At 38.4% G+C, this 21,646-nt stretch overlaps 1 protein-coding gene and 1 long non-coding RNA gene across 2 annotated transcripts in view; one reads left to right on the forward strand and one right to left on the reverse strand.

The window, feature by feature from the left end:
* The window catches only part of clasp1a (cytoplasmic linker associated protein 1a), a 168,387-nt gene extending 149,380 nt beyond the window's left edge, over positions 1 to 19,007 (reverse strand). The window contains 2 exon segments of the mRNA XM_055152935.1: positions 11,684 to 12,304; positions 18,834 to 19,007. Coding sequence (XP_055008910.1) covers positions 11,684 to 11,878 — 195 coding nt within the window. The 5' untranslated portion in view covers positions 11,879 to 12,304; positions 18,834 to 19,007.
* Positions 18,748 to 19,030, forward strand: LOC129408690 (uncharacterized). Its single transcript, XR_008632079.1, has 2 exons — positions 18,748 to 18,878; positions 18,967 to 19,030. It is a non-coding gene; the product is annotated as an uncharacterized LOC129408690 (long non-coding RNA).
* The last annotated feature ends 2,616 nt before the right edge of the window (positions 19,031 to 21,646 follow it).

Genomic DNA, 21,646 nt, shown 5'->3' on the forward strand with positions numbered 1-21,646 from the left:
GGAGGAGGGATGAGGAGGAGGGAAGAGGAGAGGAGTGAAGGATGGGAGTGGAGAGGAGGAAGGGAGAGGAAAGAAAGACAGGAGTGGAGTGGAGGAGAGGAAAGGAGGGGAGAGGAATTGATAGATGCTTTCAGACAAGGAAGAGAAATAAATCACACTCTGTCACATCATTAGTTACTATGGCGATGTGGGAGACACCTCCGCAATATTGGATGTGGGTGTCACCGATTTGACCCAGATTCGCGATGAAATAATGTCAATCAAAATTCTGGACAAGCCTCTTTGTAACGATGCACTGCGCAACTTTTTTTTCTCGACTCCACGGAGATGTTAAATACCTGGAATGTCCCACAATATGGCATTAAACTTACAGGACAGATCTGTGGACAGACTATTCAGCTCTTACAAGTTTTTTAGAAGGTTTTTTGAGGCAATAAACAAACTGTAGTGAAATAGAAACAATATATATAGTTAATGTCATACTATGGAACATTTCAGGCAATGCAATAACATCTCCATGGAGACAAGCAAGTGACAACCCCCACTAGAAAATCTACAGAGACACAGGTTATGATTAAGTTATTCAAGTATTCAAAGTGACAAATACAAATACAGCAACTATACAACTTTAAATCTGTTTTGTTCTGACAATAAAAATGCCTGAGTCAGTTTATGGTTAATTCAGCAGGACGTACAGCATAAAAAATAATGGATCTTCACTTAGAAAAAGGAAGGCACTGTGCAGAAAGAGCAGTAAATGTGATCCAAGGCAATACTCAATCAAGTATGACTCATGTGACAAACAACAAGAGAGGAAATGCAATAAAAAAATCAACCGTCAAGTCTGTACATTATTTTAAAAGGGCGTATATCGCTTAATTGATTTCTAATGTGTACTACTGTCTGCTAGTCTGATTCATCAGCCGGTTTCACTTCGTGGAGACCGTCTGACCTCGCAGCGTTAGGATTCGTTTGCTCGACGGTAGGTAGGTACTTTTTTTATTTAACCAATCGCTGCTATTTGGTCGTGACGTATGTAATGCCCCAAATCCTGTAGGAAGAAGGGCAATAACGTCTTTCCCCTTGATAAAATTCACCAAACATTCTCTTGGTTCTGGCTTTAAATCCTCGATCTCGGGAATCGTTGCCAACACAGAATGTACGGCTTCGTCTACATCCATCTCGACCGCTTTGTTTACTGTTGTTCCTGACCTAGTCGCTGGAGAGAAATTAAATTGAGTGGAGGCACTAGATGATCTGAAATTTTCTTAGCTCAGATTCTGTTTGTATTACCATTTGTTTAGGTGAAGGGAGCCAGACACATGTTAATTCTCATTTAGTTGACATGTTAATTTACTCTTACTTTACTTTTCTTCAATGATCAAACATCCACTACTACACACATCTTTACTGTTAGAGTAGCCCAAAATTGTACTTGATTAAGAGCAACGTTACTTCAAAATAATATTATGGTACTCAAAAAGAAATACAAAGTAGTGGTGCTGGAAAAAACTTAAGTAAGAAGGGAAAAGTATTTGGGAAAACAACTACAACAGTAAGAGTAATTTAAAAAGTAAATGTCAGGGCATAACGTCTGGTTTATAATTTGAAGTTAATGTAATTGGAAGCACTTTTTTTTTTCAAACAATAGACAAATGAGAAAAACTATATGTTTTATCTTAAGGAGCTGTGCAAGAAACAAAAATGTTAAAAAATATGTATACGTAACATAAAATAAAGCTTTTGTCACAATGGGAAGAGTAACCAAACTTTTACTCAAATAAAAATACTGTTTCTTCATTAAAATAAAAGTATGCTGCTAGAAAAGTACTCTTTAAGTTCTTTAAAAGTTTACTCAAATTAATATCACTGAGCACTGCCCACCTTTGGTTAAAATCACAGACTGTATGTATAATTTTATTTTGCCATTTTGCCCGTTAATAAATCACTGCTAGCCTTGTGAGCTTCATTTGACTGGAATTGAAGTCCCTTAGTCCACTTCTTTACACAGTCTATGGTTAAAACTAATTTATTTTGGGCTTAATATTTCATTCATAAGTACTTTTAATATAGTAAAAGCTCTGTCCTTCATCTGATAATTGATTTGATTTCATATATTTATTGAACAATGCACAGTAACACAATACCCAAGGGCAAAGATTCTAGTTCCAGTTTCTATTTTAGGAAGCCAATTTCACTCGAACATGAATACTCCTACTAGTAAATGTATGTAGTAGATTTTGGTTGTCCTCTAAAGTGAACAGTCCAGGCTTTGTTCCACAGCACCAAACCTCCATTTATGGCTAATCCAGCGTCTCTCATTCTTCGCAGTTCAAACTGAATACTTTCCACATTAGCTGCCAAGTGATCGGGTAAGCCTGTTCAGAGGAGACTCACGGAGCAGAGGTTTACCAGCTCTCACAGGGACAAATATACCACCCACTCTTTGTTACAGCAATGTCACGCAATACTTGGATAATCTACTATGGTTCAGCATGCCAAAAACAAGCAGTAATATTAACTTTTAGTACCAGCAGGACAAAGCAGCAGCAGTGGTGGTAGCTGTAGGTATCATAATATTTGTAGTAGCAGAGTATTTGTAGTAACTATGCTACTACAAGTCACTAGAGAAGTAGATGTAGTAACTTAAGTAGTCATAGCTATAGCAGATTTATAAATTACAGCTACAAAATCGTGGTTGTCATAAGTGTAGTAGAAGCAGCAGTAGGCTAGTAGTTGCAGTAAACAGAGATAGGCCGATATTCTGACTTTTTAGTGGACTGCTGGGGTGTCAAACTCAAATTCACAGAGGCCAAAATTAAAAACTGGGACTTGGTCGTGGGCCAAACTAAATATTTATTGAAAAATTTCAACAACATCTGCATGTTTTCTCTTCTTTCGAGATATGTAATGTTAAACCTTTTCTTATTAAAATAAATTTTTAATCATAGTTTTGCTTAAACATTTAATCCTGAACAAGCGTAATATAAAATAATAACCAAATTTTAAATCAGTAATGTCTCTATAGTCTATCTATAGCTGGCAGACAGATTTGATATGATCTTGCGGCCAAATTTAATTATATCTTGGGTCAAATTTGGCCCCCAGGCCTGAGTTTGACATGTCTGGTGTACTGTATCGACCTTCAATCTAAGTCACAGGCCAATATTTTGTTTTGGCTGACCTCCTGTCTACAGATAGGGCTGGGTATCATTAAGAAGCTGCCAGTTTGCTACATACCTCAATACATAGGCCATGATACAATACATATCTTAATACAGTGCACTTTCCATTTGATATGATATTTTTCAAATTGATTTCATTCTAGTCAATAAAAAATATGGCTACTGTAAATCATGGCTGTGATACTAAAAGTCTTTGTAAAACCATTTCGTGTGCAAAGTTCTTAACAGTGAAAATATCAAATGTGTCGCAAAAACAAGTTTCCTTCCTCTAAACAAGCAACAAAACTGTAGCGCTGTAACAAAATAATTCAGTAAAATAGACCAAAAAAATACTCTTGGTGATATATATCAATACAGTATTCCCCAGTATCAATACTGTATCATCATATTAAATGATATGCTATATCAATATGTCGATATTTTTGCACAACCCTATCTACAGAGCACACATAAAGCTTAACTTGAACACTCCAGCGTGAAAATATAACTGAACAAAAAGTGACTACACAGGTCTCTTAAAAGTTTGTGGTAAAAAATAGGCTGTGGGTGAGTTTGTAGTAAATTTAAATAACATAACTTGGACAAAACTACAGGTGTAAATTGCCATTCAAGTTACAACCAGCATCTTTCCTTTGTCTTTGTCTTGGTTATTATATTGTTGTGTGTTGTACAAATAAAAGAATACCATAGAAGCAGAAACAGTAGCAGATGTAGTTACGGTAGTTATGTAGTAAGAGAGGTTGTGGTGATTGTGTAGAAACAACTGTTGCTTAAGCACCGTTAAGTCTGTTGTAGAGGTTGTAATTATAGCTGTAGTTGTTGTAGCTGTAAATAGGAGAAGTAGTGATCATAACTGAAGTGTTGTAGTAAAATTAACCATGCCACATAAACAAGATCTCACCATCCCAGTGTCAAAAGAGAGGGAGCGAGCAAAAGAGGAACGAAGAATGAAGAGAGAGAAAGAGACACGATAATTACTATATTGACTTATCGTTCATTATATGAAAGCTGGAACAGTATAATTTTAGGTTCAGTATTTACTGTGATACTTTTTCTGTGTACTAGTGAGGAACTTTTTGTTATTTTTCAGTACTAAAATGAGATCTGAGCTGTAGCGCTGCTGAATTATGAATTTCTGTCTTCTTTATCAGACTTGGACAAACTTTAATGATCAACAAGGGAGATTATTTGGGATTTACTGTCATGATCCCAAGAATTCAAGAAAAAAAACATATAACTTCATGTTGTCTGCACTGAAATGAATCATGGGATATGTAGTTACCGATGTTTATAAGCTGTTGCTACTGTAAAACCATGCATTTAAGTTGTAATGAACTTGTAATTCGATATATTGTGATGCCCCACGATATTATTGTGAGACTTTTGACGATACAATATCACGATATTTCGGTTATTGTTACATCCCTAATAATTATATAAATATACAAGTCAAAATAAAGTAGAAAAATAAGTAATAAAATATAAAAGAGGTAATTTATACTAGTCTATACTAACTAATCACTTAAGTGTTGCATTATGTTATTTATGTTAAAGGTACACTAAGCAACTTTTTGACTGGGGGTCCATCACTTGCTTGTTTCTATGGATATGTCATTGCTCTGCCTGGAATGTTCCGCAGTATGACATTAAACAGCTGTACCTTACATCTATTCTACTACAGGTGGTTTTATAGGTCAAAAATACCCAGAAAAACAGACATTCTGATTGTGAGCGGGGTCATCTCTCCACAGATCTGACCTGTAACTTGGTCTGGTTTGGTCTCCGTGATGATAGAAAGGTTTAATACTAGGACTGTGTATCATTAAGAAGTTGCCGATACGATACATACCTCGATAGTGTGCACTTTTTATTTGATACAATATATATTTCAAATCGATTCCATACGGTTCAATAAAAAATAAAGGCTGAATCATGGCAGTGATGCTAAAAGTCTTTGTTAAACCACTTCTTGTGCAAAGTTAAGATGAAACTGCCATTATAATCATCAAAATAGTGAAAATGTCAAATGTGTTGCATAAACAAGTTTCCTTCCTCTGAACAACCAACAAAGCTGTATCTGTAACAAAATAATTTAGTAAAATACACCAAAAAATACTCTTCGTGATTATATTGATACAGCAGCCCATGATATCGATACTGTATCATCACATTAAACAACACAATATATCGATATTTCAATATTTTTGCACACCCCTAGCTGGAACAATATCATTTTAGGTTCAATATTTACTGTGATGCTGTAGCACTGTTGAATTGTGAATTTCTGTCGTCTTTATACAAATCTGTACTAACTAATCACATAAGTGTTGCATCGTCCTAGAATGTTCCACAGTGTGACATTAAACAGCTCTACCTTGCATTTACTCAATTACAGGTGGTTTTATGGCTCAAAAATAGCTAGACAGTCTTGCCTCTCCACAGATCTGACTTGTAAGTTGGTCTGGTTTGGTCTTTATGATGACAGAAATGTTTAATACCAGCATCTTTATGGAAAAAAGCACCAGAAAGGTTACGCAATGCCACATCTTTAAGAGTACTGCTTTATGGTTTAGTTTCAATATTATCATTTATCATCTTCTTCTGTTTTCTATATCGCTCAGCAAAATTTGTTACCGTGACAGGCCTAAAGAGAGAGAGAAAATCTATGTTGACCCTCCTCTTCTGTATGTAGGGCAAAGGGGGCAGGCCGGGCTTTGTTCACACACCGATCATGGAGATTTTCAAAGCTGCAGTAGTTAGCAACACAAACCTTTTGTAAACACAGGCCACGTCTCATTTCTCTGTCCTCGCTTCCTTCTCCTCGATTCCTCTCCTCGATTCTGCAGGAAATGGGTGAGGAAGTCCCGTCCACAGCGAGGAGAGAGGATCTAAACTCCTCACTGAGATCAATAAAGTTTGATTATTTTATCTGACGTCTGCTCCCTCAGGTTTACTCCTTCACTCCGAGGTTTTCTTTGGGACGACACTTAATATGATATTTGATTGACAGCTGAGAAATGAAGGATCGAGGAGAGGAAGCAAGGAGGAGGAAGCGAGGAAAGAGAATTGCAACGCGACCGCAGCATACCCCGTGCTACTAAGAAAGCATGCGCCACCGCTGTCCCAACCACTTTCACATAAAATACTGCAAACTGAAATAAAACCGAGGACAGATTGCAGGTCTGTGACAGTAAATATGGAACAATAGAGCAGTCTCGCGGTGAAACTGTGAGAAAGAGTGGAAATTCCTACTTTAAAAAAACAGATAGAAAGCATTATACGGAGGGACAATAGGTGCAAACATGGCTAACCCAAACACAGACCGGTATTCAAGAGGTTTTCATTGTAACTGGCATAAAACGCAGTACAAAGCTATTTCCTTACTATTCAACTCTAATACAACTGAAGAACAAATGGACTGGCTGCGCTTTCAGTGAGATGTAAAAAGGTACCGGAATTATTTTTTGTATGACTTTAAAAGGTGCACTGTGTAATGTTTTGGTTAGGGGTCCATCACCTGATTGTTTTTATGGATATGGCATAGCTCTATGGTTCGGCTGTATCCAAATTTTCATACTGTTAACCCTTCTCAGCATTTTACCGCGGTATACGGTATTACCTTGACTATCTGTTCACTGCATCTGTACAGGGTTTCCAACAGATACTAGCCTGATTCATCAGCCGGTTTTACTTCGTTTCACTTCGTACAAACCGTCTGACCTCGTAGCCTTAGTTTTCGTTCGCTCGACGGTAGGCAGGTACTTTTTTATTTAATCAGTCGCTGCTGTTTGGTCGTGACGTATGTAATGCACCAAATCCCGTAAGAAGAAGGGCAATAACGTCTTTCCCCTTGATAAAATTCACCAAACATTCCCTTTGTTCTGGCTTTAAATCCTCGATCTCAGGAATCGCTGGCTGGTGCCCGAACTCGCACTTCTAGGGTTTTTGCGAACAGTCTACTGTGTTTCAATTCCTGATCTAGTCGTTGGAGAGAAATTAATTTGAGTGGAGGCACTAGGTGGCGCCAGCCTGGCTAAACGGATACTGCCCTTTTTGTACTTTGTTGTTTTTCCGAATGCCTACTTTACGGTTGATTGTGCGGTCATGGGCCTAGTTGTTGCTTCGGCGTAAGTATGAGCAAGAGGGGTTGAAATCGTAGCCAGGCTGGCCTCCGCTCAATTTCATTTCTCTCCAGTGATTAGGTCAGGAATCCTGGAAGTGCAAGTTCGGGCACCAGCCCATCAGCGAAGAGCCATATATTCAGTGTTGTCAACGATTCCCGAGATCGAGGATTTAAAGCCGGAACAAAGAGAATGTTTGGTGAATTTTATCAAGGGGAAAGACATTATTGCCCTTCTTCCTACGGGATTTGGGAAAAGCTTAATATACCAGTTAGCAGTGCATTACATACGTCACGACCAAATAGCAGCGATTGGTTAAATGATAAAAAGTACCCGCCTACCGTTGAGCGAACAAATTCTAATGCTGCGAGGTCAGACAGTTTCTACAAAATTAAACTGGCTGATGAAACAGGCTATTGAAAGGTGATTGATCCTCACATGAGCCCTGAAATGTGAGGTGCTTTCATCTCTCACGGTCACCGTCTTCATAAATGTTTTGCATTCAGCCTCGTCAACATTTGCTCGCTCTCCCTGTCATTTGGCCTGCAGCCAAAATGCTGCCAAATTGCAGAAGTACGAGTCATTTTAGGGGCGACCAACTTGCTTGTGGCCTGACTTGCTATCTTGTCTTGGTCTTTCTTATGAGCATCACGTGTCAACAGAATAAAACTAATCAAATATCATCTCCCCACGCAGCTAAAAGAAATATTATAGACTATTATTAGATTTAAATCGTGACGGCATTAAATTGAAAATACAACCACACATTCATTTGAGCTGAGCAAACAAATTTAGATATCAATAAATTCTAATATTATTTTAGGTCCTTATGCACTGCAGACTTTTTTAATGATGTAATGAAACTGATACCTTTTTGATACCGCGGGATACCTAATCTTATTACCGCCCAACCCTACATAGCTCTACCTTACATTTATTCAATTACAGGTGGTTTTATAGCTCAAAAATACCTCGAAAAACAGGCACTCTGACTGTGAGCGGGGTCGCCTCTCTACAGATCTGACCTGTAACTTGGTCTGGTTTGGTCTCCATGAAGATAAAATGGTTTAATGTCATACTGTGAAACATTTCAGATAAAGCAATAACATTTTCATGGAGTAAAGCATTTGGCGAACCCTTCACCATGAACGTCACACAGTGCACCTCGATTTCAATAAGGAAGCACTTGTATGTGTAATAGTTTTTACTTCAGTACATTGCAGTAGTCGGAAAAGTAATTAAATACAGGAGAATTCTGCAGCCAGGTAAGTCTGATCAAGAACCCAGCCAAAGATCTGGAGATGGGTCCCCAGGTGCAGAAATGCAGCCAGCAAGTTTTCCAAACAACGCAGTAGGACTTTCTCTAAAGTACACACCATCTTACTGGCTCTAATGATTAACATCAAGCTCCAACTATAAAGAGTATTAACTAATCAAGCACAGATCCGTCTAAATCAAGGGTCAACAAACTTTTTTCTCTGGAGGCCACATTGTCGCTCCTGAGTGTCATGGGGGGCCAGGGTCGGATCGGTCATATAACAGAACAGAACGCAGATTATATTCTTTGAAAACCTCCACACTTTCTTTACAAGTCAGTCAAACTGCACGCTGCTTACACTGAACAAAAAAATAATTGGTCATCCACTGTTCTTTGAAAACTCTGCACTTTCTCTCAACTTTTCGTACTTTAACACTCACCATTTTGCCGCCTTTAACTACACTACAAAACTCTACACGTACGCTGACTCTCACTGTCTGATCTCGAGTTTGTCAGATGACGAAAATTCGTCAGCAAATATAAATACGTCATATAATAATTTTTATATATTTATATGAAGTATTTATATTATAATTTTTTTATTGAAAAAAATCAACAAAATACAAGATGCAGATATGTTATTATTTGCCAAAAAGTCATTAAAAAAAAAAAGGCCACAACAGCTTTTGAGGATTGCTTCATAGGGCCAGTTCAAGGTGTTGGTTACTCATCAGCTCCTCTTATATACAACCTTTTTCCTTTTACATATTATTTTGGTGAAATTGTTAATCACTCATGCAGCAGATCAACATTCTGAAATGGATAACATGCTTCTCATTGTTATTTTTACTAGAATTGCATTGATACAAAACTAGTATCGGGTATCAGCACAGATTTTGGCAATGTTGATATGTTTATTTTGTTTGCATTAGAGGAAAATGTATTATATTTTCTGTCTCTGCCCCAGTATCAGTTGAGAAAGAGAGACTTTATTGATCCCGAGGGAAATTCGAGTTTTGCTGCAGCAAAATTTTCCACTGCGCTTCTTTGATATCGGCAGATACTTAAAGTTACAGCAAAGACATCAGTATCAGAACAGAAAAAGTTGGTTCTGTGCCTCCCTAATTATTTTATAAAACTTTAAAAAGCAGTTGGATAGGAAGGGTACAACAATATGTGAAAGAAAGATGCGGTTTAGACCATCTAAGCACATTGTATCAAATCATTTCCGTCAATTTGATCAACTTTATCCAATTTGATTTAGACTGATACCGCCATTAGAGCCCTGCGGGACCCTACATAAAAGTGCGGCGTGGGACACATTTTGAAAGCTCATTGCGGGAGCGGGCGGGTGGGATGATAAACTGCAGTCCCGCAAACTAAATATGAGTGTAAAGTCAAATATACGAATAATGAATGTAAGTATATCATGCTAAATTTTTGCTGGATATTTTATTTGGCATTAATAAAAACATTTTACGCAGCAGACCGTCCCCCGTCCCGTACGATGCACGGACCATCCCCCCTACCTTACGCCACACGGACGGTCCCCCCTACCTTACGCCACACGGACGTCCCCCTACCTTACGCCACACGGACGGTCCCCCCTACCTTACGCCACACGGACCGTCCCCCCTACCTTACACCGCATGGAGAGTCCCTCCTCCCGTACGTCGCGTGGGCTGCGCCACTAAACCAGAACTAAACTAGGACTAAACCAGGTCTAAAAACAGGGTATCCCCAGGTTTGACTACCCCAAGACCTTTTAAAGACCTTTTTAAAACCACTTAAATGAAAATTAAGACCAACATCGCACCTGTTATGCGGTCGAAAAACACCAGATCCAGTTCTAACAATGACCAACCAACAACCGGTACTATATCTAGAATCTATCTTAGGCTACGTTTATATGATGACGGTCAGAAGACACAAAAGGAGCGTCACGTCTTCAATTTTTATTCTGTGTTTAGACGAGTGTTTTTGGGTGACGCATAGGAGCAGATCTGACCAGAGTTTTGCATCTTGGGCAGGGTAAAGGGAACTGATTGTTTACTCACTGCTGCCGGCACCTGAACCCAAAGTACTGTTTGTGCATACTCCAAATGAGACCTTCATGTTACATGATTTCACGTTGTTTTTTTTAGCTCCCTCCATTTAACATTGCACTGCAGCCTGGTTGAGAATACAGAAAATAGGCTGATGAAATTTAAGACCTTTATGAAAAAAATAAGACTTGGACAACGCAATTTAAGACCTTTTAAGACTTATAAGACTACACGGCTACTCTGAAAAACAGGTCTAAAACCAGGACTAAAACAGGATTTAGCCAGGACTTAACCATGCCGCCGGACCTCCCACCGCGCCTCCTCCCATACGCAGCCTAATTCCTTTCGCTTCTTCGTGTTTGATAGCTTAAAGGTTGTATAGAAGATTTTCCAAGGAAAGAGAAATGCAGCGACTGTTTGTCCTTTTTCAAATGTTGTGCTTTGCTCCTTTTCCCCTTCTCTTCTTCTTTCCACAGCGTCAAAAACAGACTTTCGTTTGCGATGAACTGGTCGTGAATTCTTGTCTGCCATTACAACAAACAAAGACACTAAGAACCGCTGTATTGGTTGAGTAAACGGCATCAGTGCGTGAGAGGCGAACCTCTTAATCCCAGCGTGCCAGCAAGTCAGTGACGCTAGAAACGTAGGGAGTTTGATTGACAACCTAACAGCCAATAGAAAATGAGGTAGCCTTGTTTTCTAGTGGCTGATGTTTATCTGGCCTCAACATGTCCACAGTTGATGGATTTTCATTCTTTTTTTTTTTTGGTCATCATAATTACAAGGCTGCTGCATCTCTGTAATGGCATTTTAAACTTTCACTGACAATTTGAAACAAATAAAAAAATCCTCCATACAACCTTTAAGAAAGCAAAGGTTCCCATCCGGCGGGACTTGCGGGCAGGCGTGGGACAAAATATCGCAGATGTGGGCGGGAGCGGGACTGAAAATTACAATTCTTTGCAGGAGCGGGACTGAAAATTCTGTCCCGCGCAGACCTCTAATCGCCATTCAGTTGTTTTAACTTATGAATACAATCAGCATTTCACTTTTTATGTTACCAGCAACACTCACCTTGAAGTTACTAGAGTTGACCCAGGAACTCGCGATGCCGTCCACCATTTTGTCCAGCGCGGTCTGATCTTGCTCCAGGTCATGTGACTTATCCTTATCTAGAATATAGTCGATGATTTCCTGTCCAACTTGAAGCTTCTTCCCTACATCCTTCTGCAGTACCAGCGTTAAACAATGCTCCATACTGGGCTCCATCGTGGCAACCTGGACTAGAAATGAACTCGGTATAAACAGCTGGATCGAAACGTGTGATTGTGTACAGCTTGGTTGATGGATAGATCTCCGTAATACGCCAAATGCTAGTTCACAAGGCTGGCAGTTTTGTCATAGCGGCGGATGTTGGAGTGGCCAGAGAATGGTAGCAATGCAGCATGTGTCTGTATAGCAGCTGGGGCAAGTTTACAGCACCCTCCCCTCGCGGGCTTTCTCTGGGCTGTTGCGAGCAGGACCCAGGCCAAACCACCAGAGCAGGGCAGGCAGAAAGTGGAGGAGGAGGAGAAGGAGGAGAGAGGAGAGGTGGTTTTGGCTCCGGCAGCAGTAAATTGGAGATGGATGGAGGGATGGTGGAGGAGAGAAGGCTCACAGCTCCATGGTTGGGTTTGGGGTCTGGCCTGCTGTGCCCTGGAACGACAAAAAACATAGAAAGGAGTGTCATATACGCATAAATTAAAGTTAATTAAAGAGTTTCAGCATTAACAGCGTAAAATGTCATGCTACTAAGACAGTCAAAAGAATCAAAAATCAGATACTAATCAGTACTTAAACTAGTATCAAAACTAGACACTCATTGGAGCAGGTTTCAATACTAAAAAAGTCACATTCACAGAACAGAAATTAATCTTTACTGAATTGTTTTAAGACTGATTTTAGACTTGAGCTGTTTCAGAACAAGTATAAGAGCACATGGACTAGTATACGCCCATGGACCACCGTGGAACAATCAGTGCATCATTTGTTCATTCATTTTTATATAGAAAACCAAAAATAAGAACACGACAAAACAATTATTTTCACCATTATTTGTCTCCAAAACCAAAATGAAAAAATGGATAATGATGTGTTTTTTCATTTTTCGATTTTGTGTTAAACGGATAAAAAACGGATAACATTTCCCGCTTACGTTACTTAAACTGCGATGCCGGACTTTTGCCCCGCATATGGACTGAACCAAGACTGAATCAGGACTAAAACAGGTCTAAACCACGACTAAACCGTTTTCAGTCCTGGTCTGGTCCCAGTCTCAATCCTGGTCTCAGTCCTAGTCTGGTCCTGGTCTCAGTCCCGGTCTGGTATCGGTCTGGTCCCAGATTCGGTCCCGGTCTGGTCCCGGTTTCGGTCCCGGTCTGGTCCCGGTTTCGGTCCCGGTTTCGGTCCCGGTCCCGGTCTCGGTTCCGGTCTCAGTCCTGGTCTGGTCCCCGTCTGGTCCCGGTTCTGTTCTGGTCCTGTTCCCGGTCTCAGTTCTGGTCCTGTTCCCGGTCTCAGTCCCGATCTGAGTCCCGGTCTCAGTTCTGGTCTGGTACTGGTCTCAGTCCTGGTCTCAGTCCTGGTTCTGGACCTGGTTCAGTCCTGGTTCAGTCCGTATGCGGCGCAAAAGTCCGGCATCACAGTTTAAGTCACGGAAACAGGAAATGGTCGTTATCCGTTTTTTCCATTATTCATTTAAACTCAAAATCAAAAACTGAAAAAACAAATCATTATCTGTTTTTTTCATTTTGGTTTTGGAGACAAATAATGAAGAACAAATGAACGAATGATACACGGATTTTATATTGAAACCAACCTGGATGGATGTTTTTTTATTACCTTTGTGGAATCTATTCCTTAGTGAAATCAAGTTTGAAATGTCTGTATTGTGACAACACTACACACCACAACATCAACATGCCATTCTACCCCTACATAATTTGTGGTTCTGGTAGCAATTTGTGGACTTCAGCTTCCAGTTATACACGCTATAGGTGCCATTTTGTAGACTTTTGACCATTTCAAATAGAAATGTAACGATATCCAAATCTCTCGGTATGATATTATCACGATATGCATCTCACGGTACGATATTTACTGCAGAGGGGCTGATATAATTGTGGATAGGACACTTTTTTGCTTTTAAAATACCTTGACAAGATTTAGGTGTGAATTATTTCATATTTCATAATCCCAAGAATTCAAGTAAAAACATATTTCTTCATGTTGCTGTTTCTACTGTAAAACCATGCATTTAAGCAAAGAAACTTGTAATTCGATATATTGTGACAGCCCACGATATTATTATGAGACTTTTGACGATATGATATCACGATATTTTGGTTATTGTTACATCCCTAATTTCAGAGTTAGACTATTTTAATTGTTAATTGCTCACACACTGATACAATTTTATAAAAGTGTCTCTGTTTTATTCCAAAGATAAAGAGGAATTATCAACAAAATGTGCAAGTTAACAATAAAAACAACAGATTTCATGTAAATTTTTGTTTCGTCTATAAAAGATCCCAATAAAAAACTATTACTACTATATTAAATCACTTGTTTTACTTGTGTTATTTTACTCACAGTTTCAGCTGCCATTTGAATACAACAGTGAAGGAGGTTTATTATTTTAACAAACAAAGGCATATTGATGTTATACAGATGCAGAGCAAATTCTATACACGCGAAAAGCATTTCCTCAAATAAAGAATACATCCCTGACAACAAAGAATTTCTCGAATGTTTACTTTAGATAATACATTTCCATAAGTAAGCACGGCTTAAGTTGGACCTTGAGTAAACAACAGTAATGCTGCAAGATTAATCGTAATTGAAATTGCAATTTGAAAAGACGAAGCGACGTAATATCTTCCGCAAACAATAAAATCTCCCGTGTCATTCCGTATAAAAGACTGCCAACCCTGTAGTTTAGATCTGTACAAACACGCTCTGAAATGTGATTCTCGTATTAGTTTGTCGGTTCATGTTTCAGTCTTTTTGTCAATTCTTCAGGACGTGTTTAAAATGTGAACTTAGAACAGAATCCTAGTATTAAAACATTGTCTTAAAAACTGTAATTAGACCCTAAACAACACAAATCAATATCAAAATCTATATCCCAGATCACAAGACACTGGGGCTGCTTAATTATGGAATAAAATCATTATAACGATTATTTTGGTCAATACTGAAATCACAATTATTCAAACGATTATTTTTAGTTATACGATGCATTTATTCAGCATTTCTCTCGCAAAAACGTTCAAACTGAAAATAAAAATAGGCTACAAATATGAACCTTAGAGCAGTTTTGCGAACTTTGAACATGAATCAAGGCATACAAAAACATAAATGTATCAAAAATAAACTATATATCCAGCTGTTCTACAATCTTTATATTTACAAAATTAAATAAATATACTTATTTATATAAAAAACATACCAAAATAAACTTTAAGCTTCGTTTCAACTCGACTATGTGAGTTTGGCGATCGTTTGACACACAAATCGAAATCAAATTAATCAAAATTCAATTAACTGCACAGCTTTACAAGACGCTACACTCCACCAACTCAACATTTCTTTCCACTTTTCTCTTTAAAGGTTCTATATTACACAAAATTGACTCTTGTGAGCTTTTAGCCATGTGATAATCCTCAAAAACAGACCTGGAGTTGTGTTTTGTTTCATTCACACATTCGTCTGTCTTCATCTACATTTCATGAAGCAGTAGTTGTTTTAGTTTAAGAGCTCCTTTTACCTTTTGTTCTGTAGAGATTGGCAGCTCCAGTTCTTAAATTATCCAAATGATTGTAGTGAAGGTGTATGGACTTGGAACAAAGCGTTTTCTGTTTGAGAACTTAAAGCTAAATAGACAAGATTTGTGTGTTAAACATGAATGAAACAAAACACAACTCCAGCTCTGTTTGCGATAAGGAAACAACATTATAACGTACTGTAGATCAGAAAAGAGAGTAACACGGGCCCTATAATGAACAGCTTTCTATACTCACTCGTCTCTCATTTATGTCAAACCAATCTGTCCTTCCATGGAAACGGAGCCACGCTGAGGGGGCCGGCGTACTCTATCAGCCCTTTAGCAAAGACAGACTCTCCACTGCTGACGTCACTCGGCCTGTATTTGCTCTGCGGGTGCACTAACTTGTAGAGCAGCACCGTGAGCGTAGACTGACTGCTCTTGAAATAACTCCAGACTTGTTTCTTTCTTTTCTTTCTTTCTCTCTCTCGTGGAGGGACAAGACGATCTGGCCTGGCAGGGAGGAATGCACACTTCAGATCACAGCCCTAGGTCTGGGAGTGGAGAGCAAATACTACATATCATCACAGACATAACGCTGAAGGTTTACAGTCACGAATCCTCGCGTTTGAATGGGAAGTGACCGAGAGACTATTTTAGGTATTTGATCTTGTATTGCTGCACAGGAGTGAAGTTTATGCACTAAAGGGCCCATGTCACGCTATTTTCTTCTAAGTTATAATGTTGTTTTCTCATCATAAACATACCTGGAGTTGTGTTTTGTTTCATTCACACATGTTTAAGACAAAACTCTACATGTTTAGGCTGTAAGAGTTGTTCTCTTAAACACAAAACACTCTGTTCCACTTTGTGAAGACATGTGGTAATACGGGAAGTGATTCACTGTGTTTTTAAACTCCACAGACCTTCGCTAGGATCATTTGGATGATTTCAACCCTGGAGTCGCCAAACTTTACTGAACAAAAGGTTAAAGGTAGCTGTTAACTTGAAAACTACCGCTTCATGACATGACAGAGCATTTTGAGCTTTGGAGATGTGGACAGACTAATAATAAAGAGTTACTCAATTGTGTGTGAATGAAACAAAACACAACTCCAGGTCGTTTTTTGAGGAGGTAACAACATTATAACATGGCTTAAAGCTCACAAAAGTCAATTTTGTGTAATATAGGACCTTTAAGTCGCTGATCCTCGCCGATATTTACTTTCTATAAATGAGTTATTGGCCTTAAATTGGATCTCATTGTTGTGTAATAAAAGACCTTTAAAGCTTGAAAGCAGGATAAGCGTCATAACAATTAAAGGTGCAATATATAACTTTTCTGGTAAAGAGTCTTCCCACTGCTTGTTTCCATGGAAATGTCATTCCTTTGCTTATTGTCAAAATAAACTGGTCTATCTCCTTGAAGTGAAGCGGGTGACGCAAACAACAAGTGACATCTGTGGAGAGGCAGCTCACAGAAAGAACATATAATATTTTAAAAACTTAATTTTTTTAAATAAAATACCTGTAAGAACAACAACAACAACAACTCAGCTTTATGTGACAGATGATACTCCCTACAACTGTACAACAACTCACTCTTATGTAACAGATAATACTCCCTACAACTGTACAACAATGTACACGGATAACATTACGTCCTGTCAATCATCAAATCATTGTTGCACTGTCTTCCTGTGACCTCTGGTATAAAGCTGTGATTTTATATTTTAATGTATATTTACATTTATATAATTATGTCTTATTTGACACTTGTCTCTTGCTCTTTTTGTTCTACTTATTTAGAATTTATTATTACCATTTATATTTTTGCTCTGTGTTATTATATTTATTGTCTTTTTTGAGCTACTGTGCCGAAATAATTTCCCTTGTGGATCAATGAAGTTTGTCGAACTCTAAGTAACTGAATAAATGCAAGATAGCTAATGCCATACTGTGGAACATTCCGGGTAGATCAATAACATATCTAAGGAGACAAGCAGGTGGCAGAACCTCACTAGAAAAGGTACACAGTGAACCTTTTAGTTCAAGAGTGATTGTCTCGCAAAATAAAAGTGAAACTTCGAGTTCAAGAGTATCATACGATCATAATAGAAAGTCTATAATTTAAATAAACAAAGACAATATCTTAGAATTACTCATAAAAAATAAAAAAAAGAACTTTGTGTGCTTGTGTTTATTCCACATCAGAGCAGATCTATAGGTGGATTACAATTAAGTAGGAGTGTCACGATATCCAAGTCTCACGATACGATATTGTCACGGTACAATATTTATTGCGATATCGTGGGAAAGCTCACGATATGTTTGGGAGGTTCACAATATTACGATTTTATACATAACAAAAAGACTGACAACATAAAATGCTTTGACCAGTCATTTGGAACATTTATTGTCACATTCGATATTTTTAAGAGGCTAATAATTAAAGATGTGACACTTTTTTGCTTTTAAAATACCCTGACAAGATTTTGGTGTGAATTATTTCTGTGATAATCCCAAGAATTCAAGTCAAAAACATATTTCTTCATGTTGTTTGCGCTGAAATGACTCATGGGATATGTAGTTTCTGATGTTTATAAGCTGTTGCTACTATAAAACCATGCATTTAAGCAGAAAAACTTGTGATTCGATATATATTGTGACAGCCCACGATATTATTGCGAGACTTTTGACGATACGACATCACGATATTTCGGTTATTGTTACATCTTTACAATTAAGACTACAGTTTCATTACTTTACTGTGCTATATTTTTGCTCAAATGTAGGATACTCTTCTTTTTAGTGCACAAACTGTTTACAATGTCAATTTTATTTTATTTTTTGATTCACTTTACCAATCCTGCAGGCCAGATGGGTTGATGTAATTCAAGACATCCTACATGAATGGACTATTTACTTTACAGCACATCTTTGGGCAAGATCCAGGCAAAGATTATTATTGCACAACAGAATGAGGATAGTGATTACACGATTGGCATCATAGCAGTGTAATTAAAGCTGTCTGAAGCCGGTCATCCTGGTCTAACCCCACCACAGGCTATTTGCTTTTTGTGCAACATTAGCTGGCTGGTGCTAAGGCTAACTAAAAAAACCCCCAACATCACCAAGATTTGCTCCCACACCTTTGCAGAAAAAATAAAAAATATTAAAAGCACAAAATCCCCTCTCTGTGGTGATTTCGTGCATGTTTTCCAAAGCTTTAAAATGTAATAACAGCTTACCCTTTTCCATAAAGTGGGTGTGGAGTGATCAAAGCTAAGGCTAGCCCCAAGCGCAGCCTTTCTATTCAATGAAACGTCAGATTACAAGCGCACAAGCCCCGTGCGGCACAAAGGCAACAAACGTGCCCGAGAAGCCGACAAAAGCAGCGATCGCATCCGTCTCGACACTCACCATGTCCCGCTAAAGAGCCGCCACAGCCTCGCAAACACAGCCACGGTAAATACAGAGTAGTCCACGGCCTGAAATCTCTTGTAAGTCTTTCTCTTTCTCTCCTCACACTCTCCACCCGGAATGTTGCCTGCAGGACAAGAATGGGATCGCCCGGCGCATGCGCAGTCCGACCCGGGATGATGTTGGCACTTGGAAAACTGTCGCATGGCAATGGCAAGAGGGAAAAAAAAAAAAAACACAGTAAAGAGGAGGAAAAAGTGGAGATCTGGCGACATCTGGTGGGGAAACTGTGCATGTGGACGTTACAAAGCTCGTTTAGTGAGTTTTAAAGGGCTCATGGTCAGTGTTGGGAAGTAACAGATTACATGTACCGGAGTGACGTAATCAGAGTACAAATTATGAGTAACTGTGTTCGGTTACAGTTACTGTTTCAGTGAGTGGTAATCGGATTACAGTTATTTTGTTGGAATAAATGGATTACTTAGTAGTATTTTCCTGTTTTCACATTTTGGGCTAAACCAGGACTAAAACCAGGTCAAAACCAGGACTAAAACCAGGTCTAAACCAGGACTAAAACCAGGTCTAAACCAGGTCTAAACCAGGACTGAACCAGTTCTAAACCAGCACTAAAACCAGGTCTAAACCAGTACTAAACCAGGATTAAAACCAAGTCTAAACCAGTACTAAACCAGGTCTAAACCAGGACTAAAACCAGGTCTAAACCAGTACTAAACCAGGTCTAAACCAGGTCTAAACCAGGACTGAACCAGGTCTAAACCAGGTCTAAACCAGGTCTAAACCAGGACTGAACCAGGTCTAAACCAGGACTGAACCAGGACTAAAACCAGGTCTAAACCAGGTCTAAACCAGGACTGAACCAGGACTAAATCAGGACTAAAACCAGGTCTAAACCAGGACTGAACCAGGTCTAAACCAGGACTGAACCAGGACTAAAACCAGGTCTAAACCAGGTCTAAACCAGGACTGAACCAGGACTAAATCAGGACTAAAACCAGGTCTAAACCAGTACTAAACCAGGTCTAAGCCAGGTCTAAACCAGGTCTAAACCAGGACTGAACCAGGTCTAAACCAGGTCTAAACCAGGACTAAAACCAGGTCTAAACCAGGACTAAAACAGGACTAAACCAGGTCTAATCCAGGTCTAAAACAGGTATAAAACAGGACAAAAAAAGGACTAAAACAGGATTTAACAGGACTAAATCATGGTATGCAGACCATGCCTCCTCCTCTTTTATCAATAATATTATCAATAATATTTTTAATACGGTTAAGTAAAGTCTGAGCTTTTTATTGTCTTTTTGCAGACAAAATATCTTATGTGAAGATTTCCTCATCTTTGCTTCTCTACAGCAAACCAAGTAATCCAAAGTATTCAGATTACGTTACTCACTTTAAGTAATTTAATGGATTACGTTACAAACTACATTTTGGGTTTGTAATCTGTAATCTGTAGCGGAATACATTTTAAAAGTAACCTTCCCAACACTGCTCATGGTACAATGCACTACTTTCTGATCTGTGTTATTACAAAAAGCTTAGAGGAGAGAGAGCATTTTGTCTTGTTGGGCCTAAATTATGGAATGAGTTGCCTATTCGCATAAGACAAGATGACGCTCTTCTTGCTTTTAAATCACTTGTTTTCTTTGGTTTTTAACTAGTTTTGAGGTCTTTTGCTGTTCAGTAATTGTCGTATATATATTTTTTTCATTGTATTAAACATGTTTTTATTTTTGTGTACAGCACTTTGGTATACTTTGTTGTTTTTAACTGTGCTTTATACATAAATTTGATTTGGATAATGTTGTTTCTTCATCAAAAGCACACTCAGAGTTGTGTTATGGTTCATTCACACGTTTAACACACAAACCCTGCAGATTTAGCACGAGTTCTTCTCTCAAACAGAAAACACTCATAAACTGTTTCACCTGGTGATGTCATGTGGTAATACAGGTAATACTTTTATTTTACTTCCCATTCACTAGAATCATTTCAAGTCATTTTATTTATAGAGCATATATAAACAACCGTAACAAGTTGCACCAAAGTGCTTTACAGCAGTGTTTCCCAAAGACTGGGTCGCGACCCTCAGGTGGGTCACAAGAGATTTTTTGGGGTCGCCTTGTCACGACCTGCATGTGTTGAAATGTTAAAACATGTTTCGTGTGTGTTTATTGCTGGTTCAATTACTGTTTTTAATTGTTTAAAACTTGAGATACTAATTATTCAGATATCCTCATTAATGTTCAAGAATGGTTAAGTCCACCTTTATTTTGTGATTTATGAATAATGCCTGTTGACAAAGGTTTGTGACTTTTAAAATATGGGTCCAGTGTCCAGATCCTTTAAAATACTTCCCAGACTGCTGGGAATGCTCTACATCAACCAGAGAATCTAATTAACTCTCCACGACAGCCTCCCATTATCTGAAACTTCAGTTCCCACAGCCCTAAGCATAATTTCTACTCTCACCTCTAAAAACTTCCCTTTTTCACTAGCTTTTTACACATGAAATATAGATTTCTTGAGCATCTTAAGTCTTTATTTTTGTTTTAATGGTTGTATTGTGTCTTTGACTGTGATTGTCTTGGTCTGTTCCGTTTGTGTACACCAGTTGTAATGTTTTGCTTTCAAAATAAAGTTGGTATGATATGGTAGGTGTGCAAAAACATTTAAAAATAATTTTATTGTATCGCTTATTGTGATGATACAGTATCGATATCGGGGGCTGTGCTATTCATAAATGTATTTTTTGTTATATTTTGTTCAATTATTTTGTGACAGCGCTACAGTTT

Source organism: Boleophthalmus pectinirostris, unplaced genomic scaffold, assembly GCF_026225935.1.
Source record: "Boleophthalmus pectinirostris isolate CB_2022bp ecotype Guang Dong unplaced genomic scaffold, ASM2622593v1 HiC_scaffold_1, whole genome shotgun sequence".
NCBI lineage: Eukaryota > Metazoa > Chordata > Actinopteri > Gobiiformes > Gobiidae > Boleophthalmus > Boleophthalmus pectinirostris.